The sequence below is a fragment of the Notamacropus eugenii genome, chromosome 1 (genome assembly GCF_028372415.1).
Source record: "Notamacropus eugenii isolate mMacEug1 chromosome 1, mMacEug1.pri_v2, whole genome shotgun sequence".
In the NCBI taxonomy this organism is placed as follows: Eukaryota; Metazoa; Chordata; class Mammalia; order Diprotodontia; family Macropodidae; genus Notamacropus; species Notamacropus eugenii.
This window is the reverse complement of record NC_092872.1, coordinates 76,785,416-76,811,144: the sequence shown is the minus strand read 5'-3', so window position 1 is coordinate 76,811,144 and position 25,729 is coordinate 76,785,416. Positions and strand designations below refer to the sequence as shown.

The 25,729-nt window shown below is 34.9% G+C and overlaps 1 protein-coding gene across 9 annotated transcripts in view; it reads right to left on the bottom strand.

Moving 5' to 3' along the window:
- Window positions 1-25,729, bottom strand: part of NAA35 (N-alpha-acetyltransferase 35, NatC auxiliary subunit) — a 73,890-nt gene that overhangs the window by 14,811 nt on the left and 33,350 nt on the right. For 7 of the 9 annotated variants that reach the window (XM_072606110.1, XM_072606074.1, XM_072606062.1 and 4 more), the window contains 10 exons: window positions 21,737-21,803; window positions 21,602-21,645; window positions 19,808-19,858; window positions 19,048-19,131; window positions 15,580-15,694; window positions 9,458-9,636; window positions 8,410-8,469; window positions 7,475-7,581; window positions 3,038-3,104; window positions 299-397 (listed from right to left, as the gene is read on the bottom strand). In XM_072606110.1, the coding sequence (XP_072462211.1) occupies window positions 299-397; window positions 3,038-3,104; window positions 7,475-7,581; window positions 8,410-8,469; window positions 9,458-9,636; window positions 15,580-15,694; window positions 19,048-19,131; window positions 19,808-19,858; window positions 21,602-21,645; window positions 21,737-21,803 (873 nt within the window). The remainder of the gene's footprint in view (window positions 1-298; window positions 398-3,037; window positions 3,105-7,474; window positions 7,582-8,409; window positions 8,470-9,457; window positions 9,637-15,579; window positions 15,695-19,047; window positions 19,132-19,807; window positions 19,859-21,601; window positions 21,646-21,736; window positions 21,804-25,729) is intronic. The other 2 variants (XM_072606085.1, XM_072606121.1) reach the window with 1 other exon arrangement.

Sequence of the window (25,729 nt, the reverse complement as noted above, 5' to 3'; positions counted from 1 at the left end):
TCTTTTAGTATAAAGTAAACTTGGTACAAATATTAAAGCCCAATTATAACCTCTCCTTCTTTAATGTTAAAAAATCTGTTCACTTTAATACCAGCTTGCAGTTTATTTCCATGAAAACATTAAGTTAACTTTTTAAAAAATCAGACTCCTTTCTCAATGAAATACTTTGAGACAGATTAAAATAAAATAGCTGACTTAGATCTCAAATGGTTTTAACAATGTAATCATTGTGCTGAAAAAAATTCATATTGTAAATTGTACTTTTCTTAGTGGAAACAATTTGTTGGCTCTTACTTACCTCGTCCTGTAAAGTGGCAAATTCCTCAAGAATATGACCCAGTTTATCTCTCTGGCGAGCCCTGTTATGCCCATGGATCTGAATAAGACTACAGAATGGCTGAAATACATACCATTTGTTAAGCATTAATGTGAAATTCAATCTACAGAATTCACATTATAGAAATTTGACATTTAGAAGATTTTTAACATCAGGTATTAGGATAAAATGCTGCATTTTATATAGATGTGTGTGTGTATGTATATATATGCGTATATATATACATACACATACACACACATACATATACACATATCTGAATTACCAACAGTGAAAACAAAGTAGTGATTTGTGAGATTTGTATGTGTTCTGCATTTATCCATCAAATTTTTAAATTTTTAAAATTTTTAAAACTATGCCTACTATAAAGAGCTATGAATACTGAGAAGTTCCTTTCCTGCTTATTTCAGGCCAGTCTGTGCTAAGTACCTTTTCTTACATGCAATAGACTTAAACATCGGTCCTCCTAATCTTACTTTTTTCCCCATAATATTCTTGAATAAATTTAAACTATAAAACTTCGACATATTCAGACTATAGATTCTTTTGTGGGATATGAGGGAGCGGGGAAGAGAAAGAATAGTATAGTACTTTTTGAAATAACCTCTCACTTTACATTTGTATCTTAAAAAATCTTCCATAGAAATGATCTCATCTGACTCACATAACCACTCAATTATATATGTAAAAACAAGTATGATTACTCTTATTTTGGCAATATAAGCCAAATGATTTGTCCAGTGGTTATATAGTGATAGTACCAAGGATGGGATCCATTTCCTGACTTTTAGTGTTCCACAAACTATGCCACTTAAGACACCTTACACCATATATCACAATAAGTTCCAAATACATTATAAGACAGAAATGGTTCACAATAATTAAAAAAAAAATCTGAGAAGAATGGAAGGAGGTACAGGGGAGAACTCTAAGTAAAATAAAGATGATCAAAAATGATAATTCCAATTATATAAAATTTTAAAAAAAGTTCATGAACAAAATTTAATGCAATTAGGATACAGGGAACTGTGCTGATTGGGAAGAAAATCTCTGAAATATTTAGAATAAAAGTTTGACAATGAGGATATACATGGGATTAGCACAAATATATAAAGAATCCATAATATATAAGTAATTAAAGTTATGAACAGTTCTCAGAATACAGAAATGAAAATGACCACTAAGTTTATACAAAAAGTGCTCCAAATCACTCAAAGTTTAAAACTTTGAGATTTCATTTCACACTCAACAAATTAGCAAAGATGATTAAAAACAGAAATAGACATTAAGGGAGTTATAGGAAAACAGGAACATTAATACACTATTGGTTAAACTGTGAACTAGCCCACATGACAGTGTAAGTAAAGTGACTCTAGTATTCATACCCTCTGACCCAATGATCTATTAAAGACTCCAAGAAAGTTAATGACAAAAAAGAAGTGTCAATGACAGAAAGAACATTTTATATCACAAAATACTCATATCAGCACTCTGAGGTATCAAAAAAGTGAAAACCGAGTGAAGGACAGCTAATTAAACTCATAATGTGGAATAATACTGTGCCATAAAAAAACAATGAATACAAAGTATTCAGAAAAACTTGTGAAGACTTGTACAACTTCATATCAAACAAAGTAAGCAGGAACAAAAGATCCACATATACAATGATCACAGTAAGGCAAAAGAAAACAATTCTAACTGAGAGCTCAGATCAAATGCAGAGCCTAACTCAAGTTCAGAGGGTGGAAGAAACATATCTATTTTTCTGCTTGTATTGAGGGCTGCTATTGGGAAGTAGCAAACAAAAAACTTGGTTGCATGACCAGGAATAAAAATGAACAAGACTATATGAATCTGTAGCTAGAATAAGACCAAAGAGTCACCTAGTAAAATGCTTGATGGGAATTTACTTAACAGATACAAGTACAATAAGTATGACTCTCCTCTTGAAACTCTTTATCTCTTTAAGCATCTACCAGGAGGTACTTGGACAGGAGGCACTTACATTTAAGTGTCTATTCAACATATCAACTCAAAGTATTTTAAAAACACTTGAAGGTGGCTTTCAAAGAGTTTATGCTTTGGAAATAATGTACTGAGCATCTAAATTTCAACCTTTTTTCTTAGAATCTTATTTGCACTACTAATTTGCTTGGTAAAGCCATTTATTTGGAGGCAATATATAGCAATAATTAGGAAGCAGCAGGTATAAATTTAACAGAAATGCCATACTAGTGGTGCCAAAATTAATAAATTGTTCACATCTATAAAAGTTTTTTAAATAAAAATAATCTATTACTTCTCAAGTTATTCCTAAATTGTAGTTTAGCTTTAGGATGTTATAAACCAAATTAAGAAGTGGTCTTTCTGCCTTGGAGTTTCAGATTTAGGGGTACCATCTAATTTCAAGTAAAAAAATATGCTATTAGGGTTTTGAAAAAGAAATAGGACTGATCAATGGCACATTTACGGCCTTATTTTTGTAATGGAAAATATGGTTACTTTAGCCATAGAGCATCTACTAAAGTTCAAGTAGGAGATGACAGAAGTCTATTAATTACTGGTGAAACTGGGTGACAAAACAGATTAGCTAACACACACTACACAATACTAATACTGAGAGGTATTACAACCCGTGTTGCATTTTACCCACATTAGTCGCCTGCTGGTCTATGCTGTCTATGCTAAGTGAATTCTTACCCGAACACAGTGAGTAACAAAGGAGTCAATACAGTCCTTAGCCTGGTGATTATTATACAGACAGCACCTGTAAGACAATTGTCAGGAAATTCAATTAAACTATTTCTGGCTTGGGACAAGGATCAGCAGTTTCTTTAAATCTAAGTACCATCAACTGGGCCACACACCTGTGGATGCCTCTGGCAAACCTAAAACAAAGAGAGGAGAAAGAAAAAAACCAGGACAAGAAGAGAAAATGGTAGGGAGCAGGAAAATGCCAAGAAATGCCACCTTACATAAGTTACGTGACATCAGGCCAAAAACACTGTCCTCTCCATCATGGGTGCCATTATAAGAAGGAAACCTGAGACTTTAAGAGAACGGGGGGATCAAATTTAGCGTAAAAGAAGCTAAGGGGGTGGGGAAGACACTTAGGGCAGCTAACCTGGGGAGATGAACTTTCACAAAATGATGCCTAACTCTAAAAGAGCTCTGCTATCCGAGACACATCTCATGTAAAGTTTTTCACATCAAACTATATTGTTTGAAATTTCATCAATTTGATGTCCAATTACATTAATATGCTTTAAGGAATCTTGTGTGAGTGTGTGTGCGCGCACCCCTATTATGTTTTGCTCTCTGGTCAATTTTCATTCTGATCATACCTCTCTTTTTATTTTACTTCTTAAAGGCAAGTTGCTATGGTTAATATGTTTGCAGACTACTTATTCTTGCCATATGTCTCTAACAACATCCTTTGAGTAACCCACAATTTTGATTCTTCAGAGATTTTTTAATCCATGACTCAAAACCCCCTAACATCAGATTGTGTTTGTAAAAAGTGATTTTTTTGTTATCAGGGCAAAGTACAAAGCACCCATGCAATTACCCAAATGTAATGGAGCTCAATATTTTTATTCAATTTGGGAGCCGCATTCTTGTACATCTGTACTAAGACACATGAATGGATAGAAAGATAGAGATATAAATGGATAGTTCAACTCTATAAACTGTCCATGCAACTATATGGATAGTCTGGACCACAGATACTTTTTTATCCACTTAGTTTTTCCTCCATAGTCTACTACATCAAATTCTTCGGTGTTGTAAATCTCAGTTAGAAGACTTTGCAATTGTGTGTGGCCCAAGACAATCAACATGTCATTCATAAACAGGAACAGTTGGAGGATTTCACTTTTAAAAGGAGATCCTCATTCAAACTGACCCAGATCTGGCGAGCATACATCTATCTGTTTAATGCTTTATTAAAAATCAGCAAATCAATGAGCAAAGTTATCTCTCATTTCTATCAAGATATCTTAGTATATGTCTGGATAAGCTTACAGAATGATTCTAAAGGACGAATTTTGTTTGGCTAATTCAAAGGCTTAGAAACAACAACCCTGAGCACTCAAGCACACTCAGATCTTGTATTCTATGTGCATTTTCATCAACCTTGTAGTTGTAAAAATGTAGCTGCTAAAGACCAGTATAAAATTGGTATAAAATCCTGTCTACTATACTAAAACTATAGGTAGAAGATTGAATTGGTCCAACTCTTCTGACAAACAATTTAGAATTACGTATGAAGTGACTAACGCACTCATACCCTCTGGTCCAAAGATCACACTGCTGAAAGAAAGCCTTCATATTCTGAAGTAAAAATATTCACAGTATCACTTTTATAGTAGCAAAGAAATGGAAACAAAGTAGGTACCCATCCTAGAGAATGGCTGAATATACTGTGGTATTTGAATATAATTAAATGTTACAGCACCACAACAATGAATATGAAAAATTAACAGAAACATAAAAAAGCAAAAAAAAATACATAGGAAGACAGATATGAGCTGAAACAGTGAAGCACACAGACAAGGAAGACAATATGCATGACTATAATAGTGTAAAGGAACCATAAAATGAGGCCAATCACTATTTAATTATAATGACCAGATGTCCTAGAGAAGGGGTAAAGAAATGCCTCATCCTCCTTTTTCTGGGGTAAAGGAACATGGGTATGTTGTGTCAACGGGTGCTTAGATGTCATTGCTGTGGCAGTTGGTTTTACTTAACTGTTTTTCTTTGTTATAAGACAGGGTTTACAAAGTGGGGAATTTGGGGGATTGGGACCAGAAATGATATTAAAACAAAAGGTGCCCTCAAATACATGCAGATTTTGTTCTCAAAATTTTATACAGATAATAGGCATAGGGGTGGAGAGGTATTAGTATTTTCTTGATTGCTTTTTTTTCAACAGGTTTCTCTGATATTTTCCAATCCTTCGTACCCCACTATTTCCAATTATCTTCAGAATTTTTCTCTCATTATCTTTAAAACTGTTTTGCCTCTATTGCTGAGCTCCTCTATACACACTTGACTTGGTCCAGTGGCTCTTTCCATCTTTGTTTTCTTTAGTGTCATTTCTACTTCTAACACAGGACACTGAAAATTGATGTTAGTGCCCAAATATAGTAAATTCATTGTCAACAATGGAAAAAAATAGTCCATTATCAAATTATCAAATCCTGATGGATTTTTTCCTTTTTCTGTTCATTATCTTCTTTCCAATTCAGCCTAAAATGCTCTTGGGGTAAAATGGCTTAACTGGATCTCAACCTAAGATTTCTACAAACTATTTTTTCTTCTAATGCTTCTCACTGGTATATGAGGCAGTACTACTCAATTTTCCACTATGCTCTTTTGCATTATACTTGGTTGTCATATCTCTGCTTGGGAAAGAATTTGCTGGCTAAGATGTTATTTAAATACTTTTTGCTCTGTGGCTGTTAATTTATGTGAAATAAACTATCATAGGAAATAGTAACAGCACATGTTGGTATCTGTTTTTTTTATCTATTTCCCATTTTTTTTTTTTTAGTGTATCTTGTTTAAATAGTTCAGGTTTAAACAGCGCAGATAGCACAGCATATCTGCCTCTTATCAGGTTGTGTGCAAGGAGCTGATTTGGGAATATATCCCATATTAGTAATTAGTTATATCTGTTAATACAGAATCAATCAAATTCTCTGTGACATTATTCAGACACGTTCAGTGCCTTCTGACTCTCTTCTTGAAGAAAAGGTTTATGCTCCCTAAGTAAACAACTTCTATAAACATGGATTTAACTTCCAGGGCACCTCATAGATGTCTTAGGATTAACAAGCTAATTTATGATTTTAATTCAACTATCATATCAATACTGATATATTCTTACTATATAACCAGAACATAGGAAGATACAACTAAATGGAAGGATGGCTCACAGTTTCTTACTGGAAAGGCAGATAAAGAAACTGACTGAGATGGTTTTATCATGGATCCAAAGGCAGTAAGAATGTATTTCACAGGACACCTGAATCACCTCACTTTGTGGTGCTGGGGATGAGCATTAAATAAAAAATGCCATGATGAAGATAGTCATGCACCAATCATTCATGAATATTTATCATGGAAGATAAGAAGGGAAGAGAATTCTACAAAAACCTGTTAAGACCTTCCAGATTAAAATCAATATTTGTTTTTATATTCAATGACATTACTAAGAGTAAAGAAGTTGTCACTTACACATTTGAACGTATTAATACTATTTCTTCCCTTATGATGTAGCTACAAATTAGCTTACTAAGGCAGAAAGTAGCTTTGGAGGTATGTAATTTTAGAGCACAAAACAATCTGGTGCATAAATAAGCCTAGATGGGCTGCTACAGTGGGGGATTTAGGGTAGCACAAAAACACTGAGTATCTGAAAAAAGAACTATGATGTTAGAACAAGGTACGAAGAAGGAAGAACTACTAATGAAAGGAGGATGGGGGGAGAGTCCATTCTTTCTCTTCCTCTCTCCTGTATGAACTGGCTCCCAGGACCAGGGATCAGGTTATTATTATTTATTATTATTTGGACTTTTGTGGGCCGATCCAGAAAACTATCATGTACATGATGCGATGTTTCTATAGGAAAAAACCTCCAAAACCATTACTGTTATTTGCTAATCTCTAGAACAGATTCCAATCCTGAATTGTATGATACATGCATAGTATTTATAAATACATCTCAATATTGTAGTGGTGTCTCTATTCCTGTTTTAAACACAAATTTCATCACTCATAATTGGAACAAAAGAGATCAAGTTAAAAAGAATAAGGAGAGCCCCAAGCCTGTTACGCTAGTCCTTTATTAACTCTGCTCAAACCTGTCACTTGTAATCCTTCTAGTGGTCACTTTGACTGGCTGGAATTAATAATAATTAAAGAAAATTTCATAATGAATTTTATCTTTTTCCAGATAACATCTTTTCCCTATACTTCATTTATCAAAAGCCTAATGTGGAAAAATCATCTGTATCTAACTAATAGACAAAAATCAATGATTGTCAAATGGTCAAGTCATTTACTTTAAAGTAAACACTACTTCAGAGTATAAGTAAAGGGAGATTATTTAAAATTTCTTAAGATACTTACTTAGGGGAAAGCACCGGAGGACTGACAAATGACCGAAGTGCATCTTTCACCATGTCTTGCATGAGATGGGTCCCAAAGACCTTTTTGTTATCCACTAGAAAAGTAGTCTTAAAGAAAATGTTAATTCATTAGAAATATTTCTAAGATTGTCACATACTGCTACAATATACAGCTGCCATTATTATGAAATAAGACTAAGAATTAAAAATTAAATTAAAAATTAAATTAAGACTAAACTTTTATAAAGATACCAGAAGAATGAAAGATGACGATGAAAATGTCTATCTACATGAAAAGCTTATGTTATTGACCACTGATGAAAGTTATAAATTATTTCCTTTCTGGGTCATAATATACTAGAGGAAAAATAAGAAAATGGTGTTCCCAAGCTCCCACCCAAAATACAGTAACTAAAATGTAGGAAATAAAAAGCACACAGTAACTTCACTGAAAAGTCAGACCAAAATCTATGAACACAGCCAAACGAAGCTCAGCAGTGAGGTAAACTGAGTATGTTTAAATGCTTTGAAAATGTTTAGGTAAGTGTTGTAACAGCAACATCATACTGAAAGCAGTGTTGCATACGTATTAGAGGATTCATAATTTTATTTGTAAGGCTTTTGCTACTCTTTGTATATGGAAATGTTCCTATTTGTGAAGCACACAGTAAAATGGGAAACAAAGCAGTACTTCAAAGTAACTTTCTTCATGCCATAAGTACATTTTGAGCAACCAACAATATTTTGCATGAATTTTTAAGATATTTAGCACACCTTAATGATTTACTGATGTTTACATTTAAAAAATCAATTCTTCAACTAAAAGTACAGTTCTACGATAACTGAACTTCCTTTAAACACTGACGTGTTTTTCTCAAATACGTAATAAAAAAATCCAGTGTATATAGGGAGATAATTCAGAACTAACTAACTTACTTGTAGGAGGGATCTTGAAAGAACACAGGGTGATTGCTCACTAAATTCACAGAAAAAATCCTAATACATATTGAGGGAAAAAAATTATAGTATTAAAATTTCAAAGGTTACATATTCACATATAAAATTCACATATAAAAAATGACATAGATCTAATATTTTTTCATGGCTACAACAAACATCTCAAGATGACAAATCTGTCCATTTTGCAAGAACTACCAAATTTTATTTATAAGAAAAATGGACAATTTTGTCTCTTCTTTTATAAAATTAGCCAAGCTTGCTATAATGACAGAGATTCCAAGTTATTTTTAATCTGTACAAAGCATAAACATTAATATATTGATAATGATTGACAAATTCCTGCTTATTTCAGAAAAAAAGGACTAGAAACGATTTTACTAAATTCTCATCACTGAAATTGCTAACTACAATAAGATTTTAAAAATATTTACATATATATTCACAGCATTATTCTAAGATTATAACATTTCAATAAAAAAATCTTCAGGTTTATGAGGTCTAGAAAAAATACACTTGGGTTTTTATTGGTAATTTAGTAAAGATGTTTAGCTAGGCCTATCATCCTTGGTGGGAAGAAAGAGGGTGGAACTCAAATATAAAGTTTCTAGTTATTTCTCTTGCTGAGAAAGAGAACTCTGTACATCTAGGGAAAAATGACTACTATCAAGCCAGGAGGTGGCTTATTCCTTCAGTGATTCTTAGGTATCTCAATTTCAAATTAAGGGAAAAAAATGCTTGGGCCTACTTCCACTTAGGTTCAATTTCCTTTTCCCTTTCTCTATGCAATTTCTTGAACCTCTTGTTTACCTATGCATGTTACCTTTACTTCATATATATAACAAGTCCTCTACAACCTCATTTCTGCTCCCACTTCTTAATAAAATAGCTCTAAGGTGACCACTAACTTCCCCTTCTTGGCAAAGCCAATGGCTTTTTAGTACTCTAAAGGCTTAGAGTCCCAATATCAAAGATTCATATTAACTAAAGTGAAGTTCTTTTTCACATCAGAAATTTATCTACTTACCAGGATACAGTGTAAATTTGTTAGATTGACAACTTCACAGACAGTTTTTATTCTGTCTATAAGTTTTGCAAAATAGTTGACCATTTCTTCCCTTTTGATTATTTTTGCATATCGAGGGAAGGTAGGAGGAAGCAATCTCTGGTTAACAAGAGGCTCAAAACCCATCATAATAGGATGATCTAAAAGAAAAAAAAAGATTTTTTTCTTCATCTTTCCTTTCAATTTTAACCTTTGCATTAAATAATTTTAAATATATTAAGTGAACCTCTGTAAAGCAGAGCAAGATGCCAGCTTGAAAGTTTCCCAAACAAGGCTATATATATTGGTTTTTTAAAATAATTTTGCAATTTTCTGCTCCTGAACTTGCATAATAAGACTGTTAGATTTAGTAACTTAGTACATTTGACCTACACCTACCTCCTCTGGAGGTGTGAATTATATACATAATAAAGGACATAATAAGACTTACTACCTTTAAGCAGAGTTATAGTCTGCATAATACTTCAAGTATTTCAATTTGGTTACAGATCTTTTTCTGGAATTCATGTTATTTCAACTAAAGACAACCTGTGTGAAGACGATGAATAAGGAAGAACTGGTTTAACTCCTTCTACAAAAACGTAGCACTACTTTTTATTTTGATAGATACAAATCACCAGCCTAAAACTCCCTCTCAAACTTCAAAGTGAAGTTGGTGCTCCTTGAAATAAGCTAAATGATCAAGCATTTTGGATTTCAAAGTATTTCACTGCTGAACTACATGCAGAGAGACAGGATTCAAACCAGGTCTTCTAATTCCAGATCTCCTGTCACTTTGCTACTAACACTGCCTCTGGTGACTATGTTTATTGTGATAAATACAAGTTTTTCTGCCTTTATTTTACATGATTTTAGAACATCTGAATGTACATATTCAAGCAGGCTTTCCCCACCATGTCACCTTGACATTTATTGCCTATAGGCAAAAGGACAGATTCTTGACCCCTCCTAATTAGTCTCCACTTTGGGCCTCTTATCTCATCTTACATATCTTTCCACATAGCTGTTAAGTTAATATTCTTTGAAGTCCTTTTCAATCACTGCCCTGCTTAGAAATTGTCACTGGCTGCCTAGTACCTTTAAAATACAAATTTCAGCCTAATATTGAAAACCTTTCTCAACATAGCTCCCACCTGCTTTTTCCAGAATTGTTTCACATTATTCTATTTTCCAGCCAAATTATTTTACAAGCTGGTCTCCAAACACAGTATTTTATTTCAAGACTCCCTAGCTTCCTTCAAGACTTAACTCAGGTATCCCTTTATCTGAAGCCCTTCCTCACCCCATAGCTATTGGTGTTCTCTCCTTCCTCAAATTATATTAGCTCATACTTACTGTCAGGTCCATGTTCTATCTCCTCCTCAGTTTCTGTCTCTGTATCCCTGGTGCTCATCACATTGCCTTGCATATATGTAAAACTGCTGTTCAATTGTTATGAGTCATGTCCAACTCTTTATGACATCTTTTTGGGGTTTTCTTGGCAGAAATACTTGAATCCCTTGCCATTTCCTTCCCAGCTCATTTTACAGATGAGGAAACCGAAGTAAACAGGGTTAAGTGACATGCCCATGGTCACACAGCTAGTAACTGTCTGAGGCCAGATTTAAACTTGGTCTCCTGACTCTAGGCCCACTGTGCCATCTAGCTGCCTCATATATAAAACATATATACATATAAAAAAATAATCACTTTTAAATTGCTTGTTGAACTGAACTGCATCTTTGAACACAGGTACATTTTCATTTTCAAAGTATTATCAAATGTACATCTGAAATGATGTCCATAATTACTCTTTTTTCATCTTAATACCACACTTATCAGCTTTGAAATAGAAGCAATAGGTTAACAAGCAGCAACTCAAAATTAAAATATCATTGTAAACAAATATTAATGGGAAATGGATACTATGAACAATATATATTGTTTGTATAATACTTTCCCACATTTAAACACTACAACAATTCAACTGAACACTCATTTTTGAAACCAATTCCTTAAAATTATAAAATCTCCTATCCTGCTAACCCTACTAGAAACAAATTATATGTTAATCAAATAAATATCATTTCTTGTATATACTGTTTCACCCTAGTTCACCTGAAAGAAGGATCTACATTATTACTCAGTAACAATTATATGTACATAACTGGCAATAGTCAAACTAAAAGGATTAAAATAGAAATAAACTGGAATCACTGAAGAACCGCTTCTTGTTCTGTCTTGGTCCTTCTAGTGACCCAGGAAAGCCAACTGTTTTTTTCCATTGTTTTTAAAAATGCTGCCTTTGCTGCTACTTCGTCATGTAGTTGTGGAATACTTTGTCTTCGCTCATAACATCCAAGAATATACTCCTCAAACTCTTCCTCCATGTGAACACGAAGAAGTAATTGTCATCAGTATCTTACAGTCTGATTCCTCATCCCAGGGGCATCTTAGCCCCTATGGTTTTCTTTTTTACTTTACCATCCTTGCCAGTAGTGCTAAAATCATTACTGTCTTCAAATGTGTCAAGTTAACTTCTCCAACTCTTCATCAACTACACTTTCATTATCTGAAGTTGTCTGATGTTTATGTTTTTCTTTGTCAACCTTCTAATACCTATAGAAAAAAAATTTCATCCTCTAGTATTTGGCTTTTTTCTTTTGCAAGGAATGCCTTACTGTTCCCAGAAAGATTCTGCAAACCATTCATGATATAGTTCCTGTACATGACAGCTCCTTCTTAATCTCTGTTGTCAGATGCGTATCATATCACCTAACTGTAGCTGTACTCTAAGGTTTGGTCCTTTTCTTCTCTCTTCACTTTCTTACTTGGAGACTTCATCAGATGCCATGGCTTTAATTATCTCTGTAGATGACTCCTGGGTCTATCTATTCAACCCCAGTCTTTTTCCTGATCTCCAGTTCTGAAACACTGCCTATTGGACATCTCCCCAGATTTCCCATAAGCACCTCACACTCAGTATGCCAGAAACAACTTACTTTCCCAATCTCCAATCTCCAAAGCCACCTCTCTTGTGAACTTTTCTATATCTGTTAAGGGTTCCATTATTCTCCAGTCTTCCAGATTTGTAGAACTTCAGCTTCATCCTAGACTTCACTCCCCCCTCACCTCAATCAACTGCCGAATCTTGTCTTTTTGACTTCTACAAAACCTTACATTTGTCCCCTTCTCCACTCATACAGCTACCAGTCAGTTCAGGCCCTTATCACCTCACAGCAGCTTCACAAATGTTCTCCCTAAATGAAATCTCTCCCCTCTCCAACGATTCTCTTTACATCTGCCAAAGTAATTTCTGACCATATCATCCTCCTACCCCATAATATTCAGCATGATCAAATATAAAATGCTTTGACACTTAAAGTCCCCTACTCAATAAATTCCAGTGGCTCCTTATCACCTCCAGAATCAAAAATAAAACTCTATTTGGTATTTAACCTGACCCTCCTCCATTTTCTTCCCCTTCCCACCTTTCCAGTCTTCTAATCTTATACTATTCCACATATTTTGCAATCCAGGGACACTAGCCACCTTGCTGTTACTTGCAAAAGAAATTTCATCTTTCAACTGAGCATTTTCACTGACTGTGCTCTATGCCTGGAATTCTCCCTCTTCATGTCTCTTGCCAACCCCAGATTCCTTAAAGTTCAAGCTAAAACCCCACCTTTAACAGCACATTTTTTCTGATATTCCTTATTTCTAGTGCCTTATTTTGGTTGATTATGTCTACTTTATCCTCTACATAGTGTTTGCATCTTGTCTACTACCCTATTAAACTATAAGCTACTTGACAACAGGGATTGCTTTTTGCCTTTTGTTGTATCCCTAGTATCTGGCACACAGTAGGCACTTAGTGTTTAGCGACTGATAACCTGGTTCCTCTTTGCCTTTCCAGTCTTCTTATAGTTATTTTCCTCCACATACACTAAGATCCAGCTAAACTGGCCTACATGCTATTTCTTGCACATGATGACTTTCTAGCTCCTGATTCTAAGCTTGGAATGCTCTGACTTGCAACTTCATTACATTCCTTCCAAACGAAGTTCAAATCCCACCTTCTGCAGGAAATCTTTCCCAGTTCCTTTCCGCCCCTCCTGCCTCACCTAGAGCAGGGCCTTCCTAATGTCTACAACTTCCATTTACACTGTATATATCTTACATATACATAAGAACTTGCATCTTGTCCCTCCCATGAGAATGTGAGCTCTCTGAAGGCAGAGGACATGTTTTTGCCTTTCTTTGTATCCATAGCCCTTAAGCACAGTGCCTGGTAATAAGGTTTTATATTCTAATGAAACATTTTCAGGAACTAATGAAAAAAAGAACTATTTTATTTCTTCATAAAGATCTAGTTAGAAGGTTGGTCCTTAGCACTGGTAGAAAATAACAGTGTACTTGGATTTAAAAAAACAACAAACAAACAAGCTGGTAACAAAATATTCTGTTTATGGTCAAGCAGAGTAAGTCAAAGAATTAAAAAAGCATGAGAAGTCAAAATTAAGGATTTAGAAATTAATTACTAAGACCAAGTTTTAAGTTATATCTTCTTATGAAATGTATTTCTTCATATTCAGGCAGATGGTTTATAAAATTAGGCCTGTTATTAAAATAAAAATGATCATTAAACACTGAACTAAATAAGTTGGAAAGGATTTGGAAAACAGTTAATGGGTTGCAAAGGTTTTATTAACTTGCCAGTTACTGTTTATTTGATTTCTGCCAGAAGTTAATACTCACATGAAAGGGCCAAAGACCACATTTGGACCTTATGAAATAACTAATTAAATACACGATCCCCAAATAGAGGTTAAAATAATCTAAAGTATAAAATTATGTACAAAGCCATATTATATTTTAAGCTACTTTAAAACCAATCACTTCATGAGACCCAACTGTTAATGCCTTTCCATTAACGTTTTTAAGTATCTCAAAGAGTTCTGCTGGGTGCAGTGTAATGGCTATCAGATGTGCACAGGCAAACAAATAGTCCAGATTTGTGGGGTACAGTACATTTAACCTTTAAAATAATCTTGTTCCATGTGACCTACTACACTGACTGCATACTACATATTTCTCTTAGGCTGTACAAAATAACTCTCCACCCTTACTAACAAGGCTTTCTTCTGTTCCAATGTACTGTTTACATTCTATTCCAGTTTCTCACACTGTACCAGTTCCAGGGTCTCAAGCTAAGCAACAGGATCCGTGGTGAAAGTGAAAGGAAGACAAAGATACTAATTCATTTTGTTCTTCATCCCCATACCTTAGTTTCCTCTCACCAATTTCAACTGTCCAACAATAGCTGGCAGCAGGGCTTGCCTTAGAGCAAGGGAAAGGCATGAAAATTCTATAAAGCTACTAACATATTAACTCAAATTCCAAGCCTTCAATCACTACTTCTCTGTTTTAGCTCTAGCTGCTTTGAGGGAGAATAAGGGAGAACAGGAGAAAAACAAAGACTGGATAGGTTTTCTAATTCTCCCTTCCCAGTCTCCCCAAGGCCTATCAAAGTTCCTGCCTTGAGCCATACATGTCAGTTAGTACCCTAAAACTGAGAGGATCTGTGCTCCCACTGCCAGGGCTACAAAAAGGAAGATGTGCCCTAGCATCTCTTGATGGAACTCAGAATTAATTTCCTAAAGAAATATTTTTATACATGGTGATTTGAAGTTAGATTCTTTTGTGTAGTGGAAAGGACACTTAACTCAAGAGTCAGGAGTCCTAGGTTCAAATCCCTGCTGACACTCACCAACTTTGTGATTATGGGCAAGTCACTTAGCCTCTCTGCATCAAAGAAGCAAACATATTCACAGACTATCTCAGAGACTCCAGGCTGTTCTGAAGAAGGGACTTTAAGCTTTAAAACCCTGTGAGCCGTTACTGTCTTTCAGTTATATGATGATCAGGACAAGCTTTTATTGGCTGAGTTGAGCACCTGGTGGTCTTTTCATTGTTTCTATAAGAAAAAGTATCACAGAATCCAAGAAACTTACATATGTGCTGTGTCCCAAAGTTTGTTTGTAAATTGAGTGCTGCCTGGTACTATGTTCCTGGAAAAGAACAGGAAGAAAAAAGATGACTACCTCCTTTTGTAGTATCATTCTGTGCCTGGATCCCATGATGTAACGAATTGTGAATTGCGGACAGAAGATCTGCTGCTTGAATCATCAGTTTTTGAGCTTCTGTGACAGCACTTGTCTGAAAAATTAATCACCAATGCAAGAATGTTTCAACATTAAGAAACAATTAGCATAATTAATCATACGTGTAGCAAAATCGCAAGATTATGTCAATAGGTACAGAAAAGGCCTTTAACAAAATATAGCAATTATTCATGTAAAATATAATGAAATATCATGGCATGGCAGACGGGTCCTTTAATATGATCAGAAGTATTTATCTAAAGTCAAAAAAGAAGGAAGCAAGTACTTATCAAGTATCTACTATGTGCCAGGGACTGTGTTGGGCATTTTACAAATATTATTTCATTTGATCATTGCAATATCCATTTTACAGCTGGAAGAAACTGAGGCAAACAGAGGACAAATGACTCGCCCAGGGTCACAGAGCTGGTAAAGTGTTTGAAGCCAGATTTGAATTCAGGTTATCTTGACTCCCAGGCCCAGACCTCTCTTCACTGCACCACTTGCTTGCCCTAGAATTAACATTATAAGTAATGGAGTAACATTGTAAGTTACCAAATTCAGGGGAAAAAGAAGACTGTCCCTTTTCTCTTCTATTATTTGACATAGTACTAGAAATATTAAAGCAATAAGACAAGAAGGAAATTAAATAGATATTAGCAAACAGAAGGAAAGAGTATCTCTACATGCAAATGATATAATGGTTTACTTAGGAAATCAATTGAGATGATTAACAGCTTTACTGAAGCAGAAGACACAAAATACAGACACAAAAACATCAGTACTTACATATATAGCACAGTATCTAGCAGCTAGTACTCATTAATAAATGCTTACTGATTGATTTATATTAGAAACCAAAACCAACAGAATAATAGGAATCTAAAGATCTAAAAAAGAGATATAGCTAATGTACATACCTGAGCTACATCAATATAATAAAAATAATACTAAGTTAATCTATGTATTTAGTGTTATGCCAAGCTACCAAGGGATTAACTTATAGACTGAAATAAAATAAGTGAAATTCATTTGGCAGAATAAAGGCCAAAAATTTCACGGGAAATAGTCTTTAAGGTAGAAATGAAGGATGAATAGTATTAGATGATCTCAAATTATTTTAAAAAGCAATAATGGTCAAAATTAGATTAAAAAGAAGAAAAAGGTCAGTGGAAAGAAATACATAAGGAAGACCCGGAAGCAAATAAACAGAGAGAGAACAGAACTTATAGGAAAACTGGAAAGTGGTTTGGCAGAAAATAGATTCAGATCAACATCTTATGCCACATGCCATACATAACAAATTCCAAAAAGATATTTGACCTAAATTTATGATCACATAATTAAAAAATGAGAAGAGACTGTTAGGAGAAATGTTTCACAACTACCATGAGAATTAAAAACCAAAGGACAGAGGCAGTGATGGCAAATGACAAAACAGACAATTTCAATTACATAAAATTAAAAATTTTGCCAAAATGAATATAATTAGAATATGAAGCTATTAATTATAAGAAAAAAATCTTTGTATCAAGCATAGCTAATAAAAATCTGACAAAATACATACATATAAGACTAAGAACTATTTCCCCAAATGTTAAGGTATCAAAAGGTATAAACAAGTTTTCAGAGGAAATACAAGTAAATATGATACTCTCAACAAAAACATGCTCCAAATTACTACCACTAAGAGAAACACAATAAAAACAAGTCTGAGGTTTCACCTCAAATTCATCAAACTGGCAAAGATTAGAACAGTCAATTTTGGAGCATATGTAGTAAACAGTAATTAGCAATGTGCTGGTGGAGCTGTGGGATGATTCAATCATTCTGGTTATTGATTTGGAATTATATGAACAAACTGACCAAACTGTGTAAACACTACGATCCCTCAGCCTATGAATGGAAATATCTACCAAAAAAGTCAATGACAGAAAGGTCCAGTACACACTAAAATACTTAGTGAGTTTTTGGTTTCTAAGCAGCAAAAAGCTGGGGGGAAAATGTCCCCGCTGACTGGGGAATAACTGAATAAACAATGGAATCCAAGTGTGATACATTATTGCCAGGCTGTAAGGATAGCTTGGTTGTTGCTCTTGGGGAACAGTTATTTCCCCAGTTTAGTGATTTCCCTGATTAGAAAATTCCTTCCCGTCTATGTAGAACAGCAAATACTCTACAGACTTACAGAGTGCTCCCTGGGCACAGACAGCTTAAGTCCTGGGCCCAGAGTTCACAGAGCCAGGATATGTCAGAAACAGACCTGACAAGTTTGTCCTGACTCTGAAGTTGGTCCTCAGCCATTATACCATACTCTTGGGGAATGATGTATATGAAGAAATCAGAGAAATATAAGAAAAGAGAGATCAATCAATAAAGAGCAAGAAAGGTAGAATCAGAAAAAAATACACATGTATGTAAAATAATTACAACAATATAAGGACAACATTAAAAGATAACAGAATTCAGATGAAAGGCAATGAATGATGTTAGGCCCAAATGACTAAGAAAGAATATGCAGACTACTCTAGATAGGATATGGACTGTGAGTACAGAATATTACACACTCTCTCAGTCCTAGTCACTGCAAAACAATTTTGCCCATTTTGCAGGCAAAGGTAGGCAACACCTCAAGTGGAGTATTGGGAAGTGATAGTGGCATAAAAAACAGTGATGACAAAACATTTAAAAAGAATAAGCCACAAAGTGTCATTACACATTTTCACTAACATGCAAGGTGTCTCAAAAATTTTTGTGTCATTTTAAACTATGAGACCTTAAAGCTGCACTAAGACTTGTAGGATACTGTATATGTTGAAAAAATCCTCATTTCATTTAAATGCTTTGATAGCATCTTTGGTTTTTGTAAACTAATGATTTAACACAGGACTATCCAAGTCCAGCTAAGCAGGGAACCAAATATCTACTTGTATTTTTAGCATCTAATTATTACAAAATCTAATATAAAATGCTCTTGGCTTACCCCGATATAACTCTATAAAATTAAAACATTTAAGACTGTAGGAAATTGGCAAATTGAAATTGTGACATTTCTAATTTAACGTGCGCTACAGTTTAAGAAAACTAGATATGGTATATGTCTTCATGAAAAGATTTGGAGGGCCAGGACTAGAACAGTTAAGTGGATGAAGAGAGCTGGCTCTTCCATTCCCACATGACTGATAAACTGATTATTTAAAAAGTTTTGTCACAGAACCAGTAGCTAGTGCCACACCAAGAACAAAGCCACCTAAAGTTCACTTTTTCATCATGGATATTTCAGCTGAGCCTAGTTATTATTAAATAATCAAGGAAGACAGTTTGGCTTAGATTTTAAGATACAATTTTCCTGGTACATGAAGATATTTCATCAGAAACAAATGACAGAACGAAAGAAAGTGTCCTTACCTCTTTTTTAGTAAAAGCGATGAGAACTGTCAGTAGCACTCGAGTAAATTTCACTCTGCTAAATACAGCTAAACACTGCTGATGCTACAACAAAAGAAATGCCTTTTCAAGGGTATTTTATTTTAAAATACTAAATATTCCTTTAATTCCTAAAAATATTAAGTCTCTTTTCTCATCATAAAAACTTTATCATAAAGACATTCTTGCATCTACTTTAAATTCCTTTGAATTGATAACCATATAGCAAACTCAGCCTACATTCTGATCTACAAGTCCACAGAAAACATCAGCTTCCAATTTACAAAACTGATTGTTTCTGTGTGATTTGTAAAGTATCAATTTTTACAAAAATCTAATTCATTCACACCAAAAAGGCAATAACAATCAATTAAAAACAACACTGGGCAGGGAATCAGAAGTTTAGGTTCTTTCCTCAACTTCTGTACATGAGTCCAGGACCTTCTAGATCTTAGTTTTAGTAACTGTTCGGGAAACAAACATAAAGCTTTTTCCTACCTCACAGAGTAGGATATTTGAAATAACATATTTGAAAGTGCTTTGGCAGAAAATACTAGATAAACTCAACAGATTATTATTATATCAATATAAACACAAGGGAAATAAAAGCCCCTTGCAAGGTCTAATTTTTTGAAGAAATACCTTAAAAAGAGCTTCCACATATTACAACGCAGTTCATAAAACTATAACATTAAGAGGTAGACTTCTCTGATATTATCTACCAGAAAATAAGTTCAATTACTTCAAGTTCAACTTCTGGATCTCTTTCTTCTCCTTGTCGGCTTCGAGTGCTCTAAAATTTAAAAAGTCTGAATTACAACCCCAAAGTGTGCATCAAGTGGAAAAAAAGAAGAAATAAGTCAATAGGATATGGCTATCATCAGATTAAGGTTAAATTCCAAATATCACTGATCATTTAAAAATAAAAGCAAAAGATGTTCTTCATATTAATTCCATGTACAAAAGCATATATCAGGAAGAAAGCTACCAAAAATTACCCAATACAAATCAGACAATTAAAATATGTGCAATAACTAGGTTAAAAGCCACAGGCACTGTCATTTTATTTCTTTGGTATTCCTAGAATGCAAAAGTTGTAAAATCATTTCATAAATATCATGGGTAGGAAACAAACATCAAACTAAATGCTCCTAAAACTACTCAAAATGCAAGAGAACTTGCCAAAACAACAGATCCTGCCTATGACAGGCTCTCCTGTATTTGGGCAGAGTAGAATCTTTCTTAATATACAGTACTTTGGTACCACTGGGCAGATGTGAGTTCTGTTATTATTTACCAGTTGAGTGAACTTCTACAAATCCTAAGCTCTTTCAGCCCCAGTTCTCTCATTTGTGGGAATGGGAATAATATCTTCCTTGTGTACTTCACAATGACATCACGTGTGATACACAGTTCCACTTTCTGAAATCCTTCTATTCCTCTGAGATCTAGCTCAGCGATCACTTCTCCATGAAACCTGCCCTGACTGCCCCAGATGAAAATGACCTTTACCACTTTAAATTGTTTTAGGATTCTCTTTTGCTCTTTTACATTCTACTTTCTATCAGATTCATTTGCGTACATGTCTTATTCCTCTTCCTCCACATACTCATTATTAAAATGAGTTTCCTGAAGAAAGGGACAATGTCATTTTTCATCTACCACTAGCATAGGACCATCTGCATAGTCTCCTATGCACTAAGGTACTAAACAAATCTTGCTAAATGAATAAAAATACTGTTCAAATTCAAGACAGTATCATCATTAATTATAAAAAGGTCACTGATAATTAGCAATTTAGTGAAAGATGCCTATAAAAATTCTTCCTTTTAAACATAAAAGGGAAAAATAGATAAATGTGTTTTAATTAAAAAATAAGTGGAGTTTTAAGCTCAGTAATAGGTTAGACATTTACTTTCCCAATAACTGGGACACCATCATTACTGAGGTTATAGAAAAAATATGACACTTATTGTGTATTCAATTTTTGCTAACAGTCTAAAGTTATCAGATGATTAGATTTTTACTACATAAAATAAAAGTGAAGACCTCAGTAGTAGTTCAGATAATCAGTAGCTTTTACCTGTTGTCCCTCAGCATGTAGTACAATGCCTTTCAAACAGGAAACATTTAACAAATGTTCCATGAACTCAAATAAATTGAATTTATTAAGTATCTACTAAGTGTCATGCGCTATGCTATGTGTCAGAGATGTACAACACAAAAAGTGAGGTAACCCTTGAATTCAAGGAACTTATACTCTAAAAGGAGGCTATACTACGCAAAAATGGAGAGCACCCAGGAGGCACAGGGCTTGTGACAGGAGCCCAAGAGTAGCAGATTCACATCAAGATGGGGGAAAAAAAGGCAAAGAGGTAGAACAAATGCAAAAATGTCCACACTGGGGGCGCCTGGTATCTCCAAGTATTATCTCTTCAACTGTAACCTCCACTTGCAAGTTTTTCTTTAAAAGCACACTCTGATAATGAGAAGGATAAAGACAGGATGGCGAAGAAAATGAAGGGAAAATGCATACCTTTACTCTTCTCTGCATGTCATCTTCCACATCTTTTAACATGCCTACAACAGATATATTGCGGTTAAAAACTAACATACTAATTTCATGAAGGATACATATAAAAATGTAATGCTTCTTTATAAATAGTCTCACCAGTAACTCGAAGATCTGTCACACTGTTTGCCATTTTAAATCCATAAGTCATTGACTGAAAATCTTCCTAAAGAGAAAAGGAATAATGAGGTTAAGACTCATATCTTTTTACAAAGTTGTTCCTTGTTTGTGAAGAAATGGAACACAGCACAAGAGTCTCATACATGTTTGCCTAAATATGTAAATACCTAAAACACTCTCCCTAGGAACATACTTGAAATAATAAAAATTAACCCTATGTCTGTCCCTAAATTGTCACGTAGGCCAATTAAACATGCTTACCATTTAACAGCTTCATTTGTACAGTACAACTGTTACTAATTCCAATACTTTAAAGAAGTGAGAATTTATATTAATGAGGAACTTAGATATCAAAGATGAAAGGTGAATATATAATCATTGCTATTACACTGTAAGAATGCAGTTTCAAATATTACCATGGAGCAGGAATTCCTCAATTGCTAATCAAATAAATTATGATTTACCAAATGAGGCTAATGAAAAGTAAAAGCCAAATGTTGAATTTGGGTGGGAAGGGAAAAATTACCCTCCCAGTTCATTCCACTGACCCAAGAAAAATTTCATGAATCACATTTAAGCAAAATTCACTTTGTTCAAAATTCCTGTTTAGTTTTTAATGAATCAAAAAAAAAATACATTTCTGCGGTCTAGGATCTAGATATTCTACTTGTTAAAATTAATTTGAAAACTGCTGACTTAGTATTATACAGTTGATTGGATTAAAAAGACACCATAATCAACAGAGGACAGCTTAGGCATGCATACAATTCTTAAGTGTGCTTATATAAAGAATATTAGAGATACCTTCTTGTAAATATTCTATGTTGAATTATTCAGAATTGCAGCCCTTAAAATTTTCTAGCTGTCCTCAAACCTAATGAGAATTATTTGATCACTTCAAATTTCAGAGATAAAATGGTATTACATGTGAATACAAAATTTCACAAAGTCTAAACGTATACCTTAGATCCTACAAAGAGACAAGGCAACTTGCAGCTGCAACAGGTGAGGCTTACTTTGAGTATAAGTATCTGTATCATTCTACTAGCTTCCATAAAAACATAGTATATACAAAACAGCTCCTAAAAGGGGACATGGCTTTGTAGACCAGAACAGCAAAACATTCAATGTTATTATCTAAAATAGTCTTAAAAAGAGAAAGAGGGAAAGCATTCATAAATACAAAAATACTTATAGCAGTTCTTCTGGTGGGAGCAAAAAAATGGAAATTGAAGGGGCATCCATTAACTGGGGAATGATGGAACAAATGTAGAGTGAAATGTGGAAAACTAGAACAGTTTACAGTTATCCCTTCCACATTGTGGCTTTGTCCATCACAGTTTTAATGTATCACAGGTCAGCATACAAACTAAACAGGAATTTCTGGGGAATTTTGAGGGAGCTACAGAGGACACGCGAAGGTCAGCAGACAACACAGAGTCTATGACTAAATACTTAACTCAGATTCTACAATAAGGTAACATAAACACCACATAAAAGAAAAAGAAAAAACTCAGACTTCTTTTATAGAAAAGGGGGGCCAAATCACAGGGCAAAATGCCCCTTACCCTCAGGATGTGGAAAGAATAACTGTATACAATCAGGGTGGAGCACTGAGAGTGCAGTAGAAGTAGGAACTCACTTGAACTCTCCCAAATCCCTCCAACTTCAAAAGGATGCCTCAAATTTAATTCTAGAGCAAAAGAACCAACAAAAGTTTGGTTGAAACAATTTCTGGCTCAAGACAACGTAGGAGGTTAGCAAGAAAGATTTGCTTTGCCACAGTGGTGGCTGGCTTGGCACCACCACCAGCAGGCTTTGGAGACAGACACAGCTGCAGCAGCAGCAACAGCTTTGGGAACTTTCATTCCATACACAGGAAGGGCATCAGACAGCTAGTAAGAAAAAGAATAGAGAGGAGCCTTTGCTGGTTCAGGTTCAGGACCTTGCTGCATTGCCATAAGCAGTTCCAGGAAGAGGAGAATTTGAAGAGGAATACTAACACCTGTGGCTGGAGGAGAATGGGGGTCCTGGTCACAGTTCCAAGGAAGAGAAGTTCCAGAGAAGTGCTTGTAATCGTTTAAAAGGAAGCAGGGGCCCTCATCTCAGGAGAGATTCAGGCCAGCAGAGGACCTTGTTACAATCCCAGGGCCAACAGGAGTGTTAACATTTGTGGCTACAAGGGAACAAAATCTCTTTCAATATAAAGAACACAGCATAGAGAGGGAGAACAGTGACCACACATCTCCCTGGATCATGCAACCTTCGAAGCACTGAAAACCTATAGACTGTCAGACCTAGATCTGAAAATAGCACAAAAAATCTAAAGCTTGGGAAAGTGCTCACCGCACCCCAGAAGCAAGGCCAACTTTAATATAAAGTTAAAAGTCAAGAAAGACGCTAGAAAAACAAGCAAACAACAAAAAAGGACTTGACTATAAAGTTACTATGATGACAGGGAGCTCAAGACAAACTCTAAAGAAACCCATGTCAAAATAGCCATAAGCAAAGCCTTGAAGAAAAATGTGAATTGGACACCAGCCCACCAAGAATTCCAAAAGCGCAAAATTGATTTTTAAAATCAATACAAGAGGTAGAGGAAGACCTGGTAAAAGAAATGAGAGAGCTGAAAGAAAATTATGAAAAGAGAGTCAGCAGCTTGGTAAAAGAGGCACAAAAAAATACTGAAGGAAATAACACCTTAAAAAGCAGAATTGGCTAAATGGAAAAGGAGAGGTACAAAATTTCAATGAAGAAAATAATTCCTTAAAGATTAGAATTGGGCAAGTGGAAATTAATGACTCCATGAGACATCAAGAAACAATAAAGCAAAATAAAAAGAATGAAAAAACAGAAAATGTCAAATATCTTACTGGAAAAATAGCTGACCTGGAAAACAGAATAAAGAGAGATCATTTTAAAATTATTAGCCTATGTAAAAGCCATGATAAAAAAAGAGATTGGATAGCATATTTCAAGAAATTATCATGGAAAACGGCCTTGATGTCCTTGAAGCAGAAAGTAAAATAGAAATGGAAAGAATACACCAAACACCTCCTGAAAGAAATCCCAAAACGAAAACTCCTACAAATACTATAGCCAAATTCCACAGCCTCCAAGTCAAGGGGAAAACATTGCAATCAACCAAAAAGCAACAATTTAAATAACAGAGCCACAGTCATTTAACGGCTTCCATGTTAAAGGATCAGAGTGCTTGGAATATGGTATTCTTCAGGAAGGCAAACGAACCAGGATCACAACCAAGAATAATTTACTCAGCAAACTGAATATAATTCTTTAGAAGAAAAAAATGGATATTCAATGAAATAGAGGGCTTTCCAACATTACTGATGAAAAGACTAGAGCTGAATAGAAAATTTTATTTTTCAAATACAAGACTCAAGTATGAAAAGGTAAACATAAATAAGAAACCAAACAGGATGAGGTAAGGTCAAACTGTTTACATTCCTATATGGGAACATGATAACTATAATTCCTAAGAACTTTATCACACTAATAGGGCAGTTACAAGGAGTATACATAGACAGAGGGCAGAGGCATGAATTGACTATGATGGGATAATTTCAAAAAAAATTATGACAGGAGGAGCCAAGATGGCAGAGTAGAAAGACACACATACACTAGCTCCAAACCCACAGCCCATAAATTACCTGTAAAGAAGAACTTCCAACAAATTCTGGAGCAGCAGAAGCCATAGAACAAGGGAGTGGAGGAGATTTCTGCTCCAGAGAGCCCTGAAAAACCGACAGGAAAGGTCCGTCGCGCCCCAGATCTGAAGCAGAGCCCAGCCCTGCCTTGGCTGCACAGCACCAAGGGCAGCAGATCTGAGCGGGCTTTAGGGACAGAATCTCCAGCAGCTGTGCGGGTCCCTCCACTCACAGGCACCCAAGGTCAGTGAGAGGATCTCTTTGGCTGGCGAGAGGGGAGTGGGATGCCCCCATAACTCAGGCC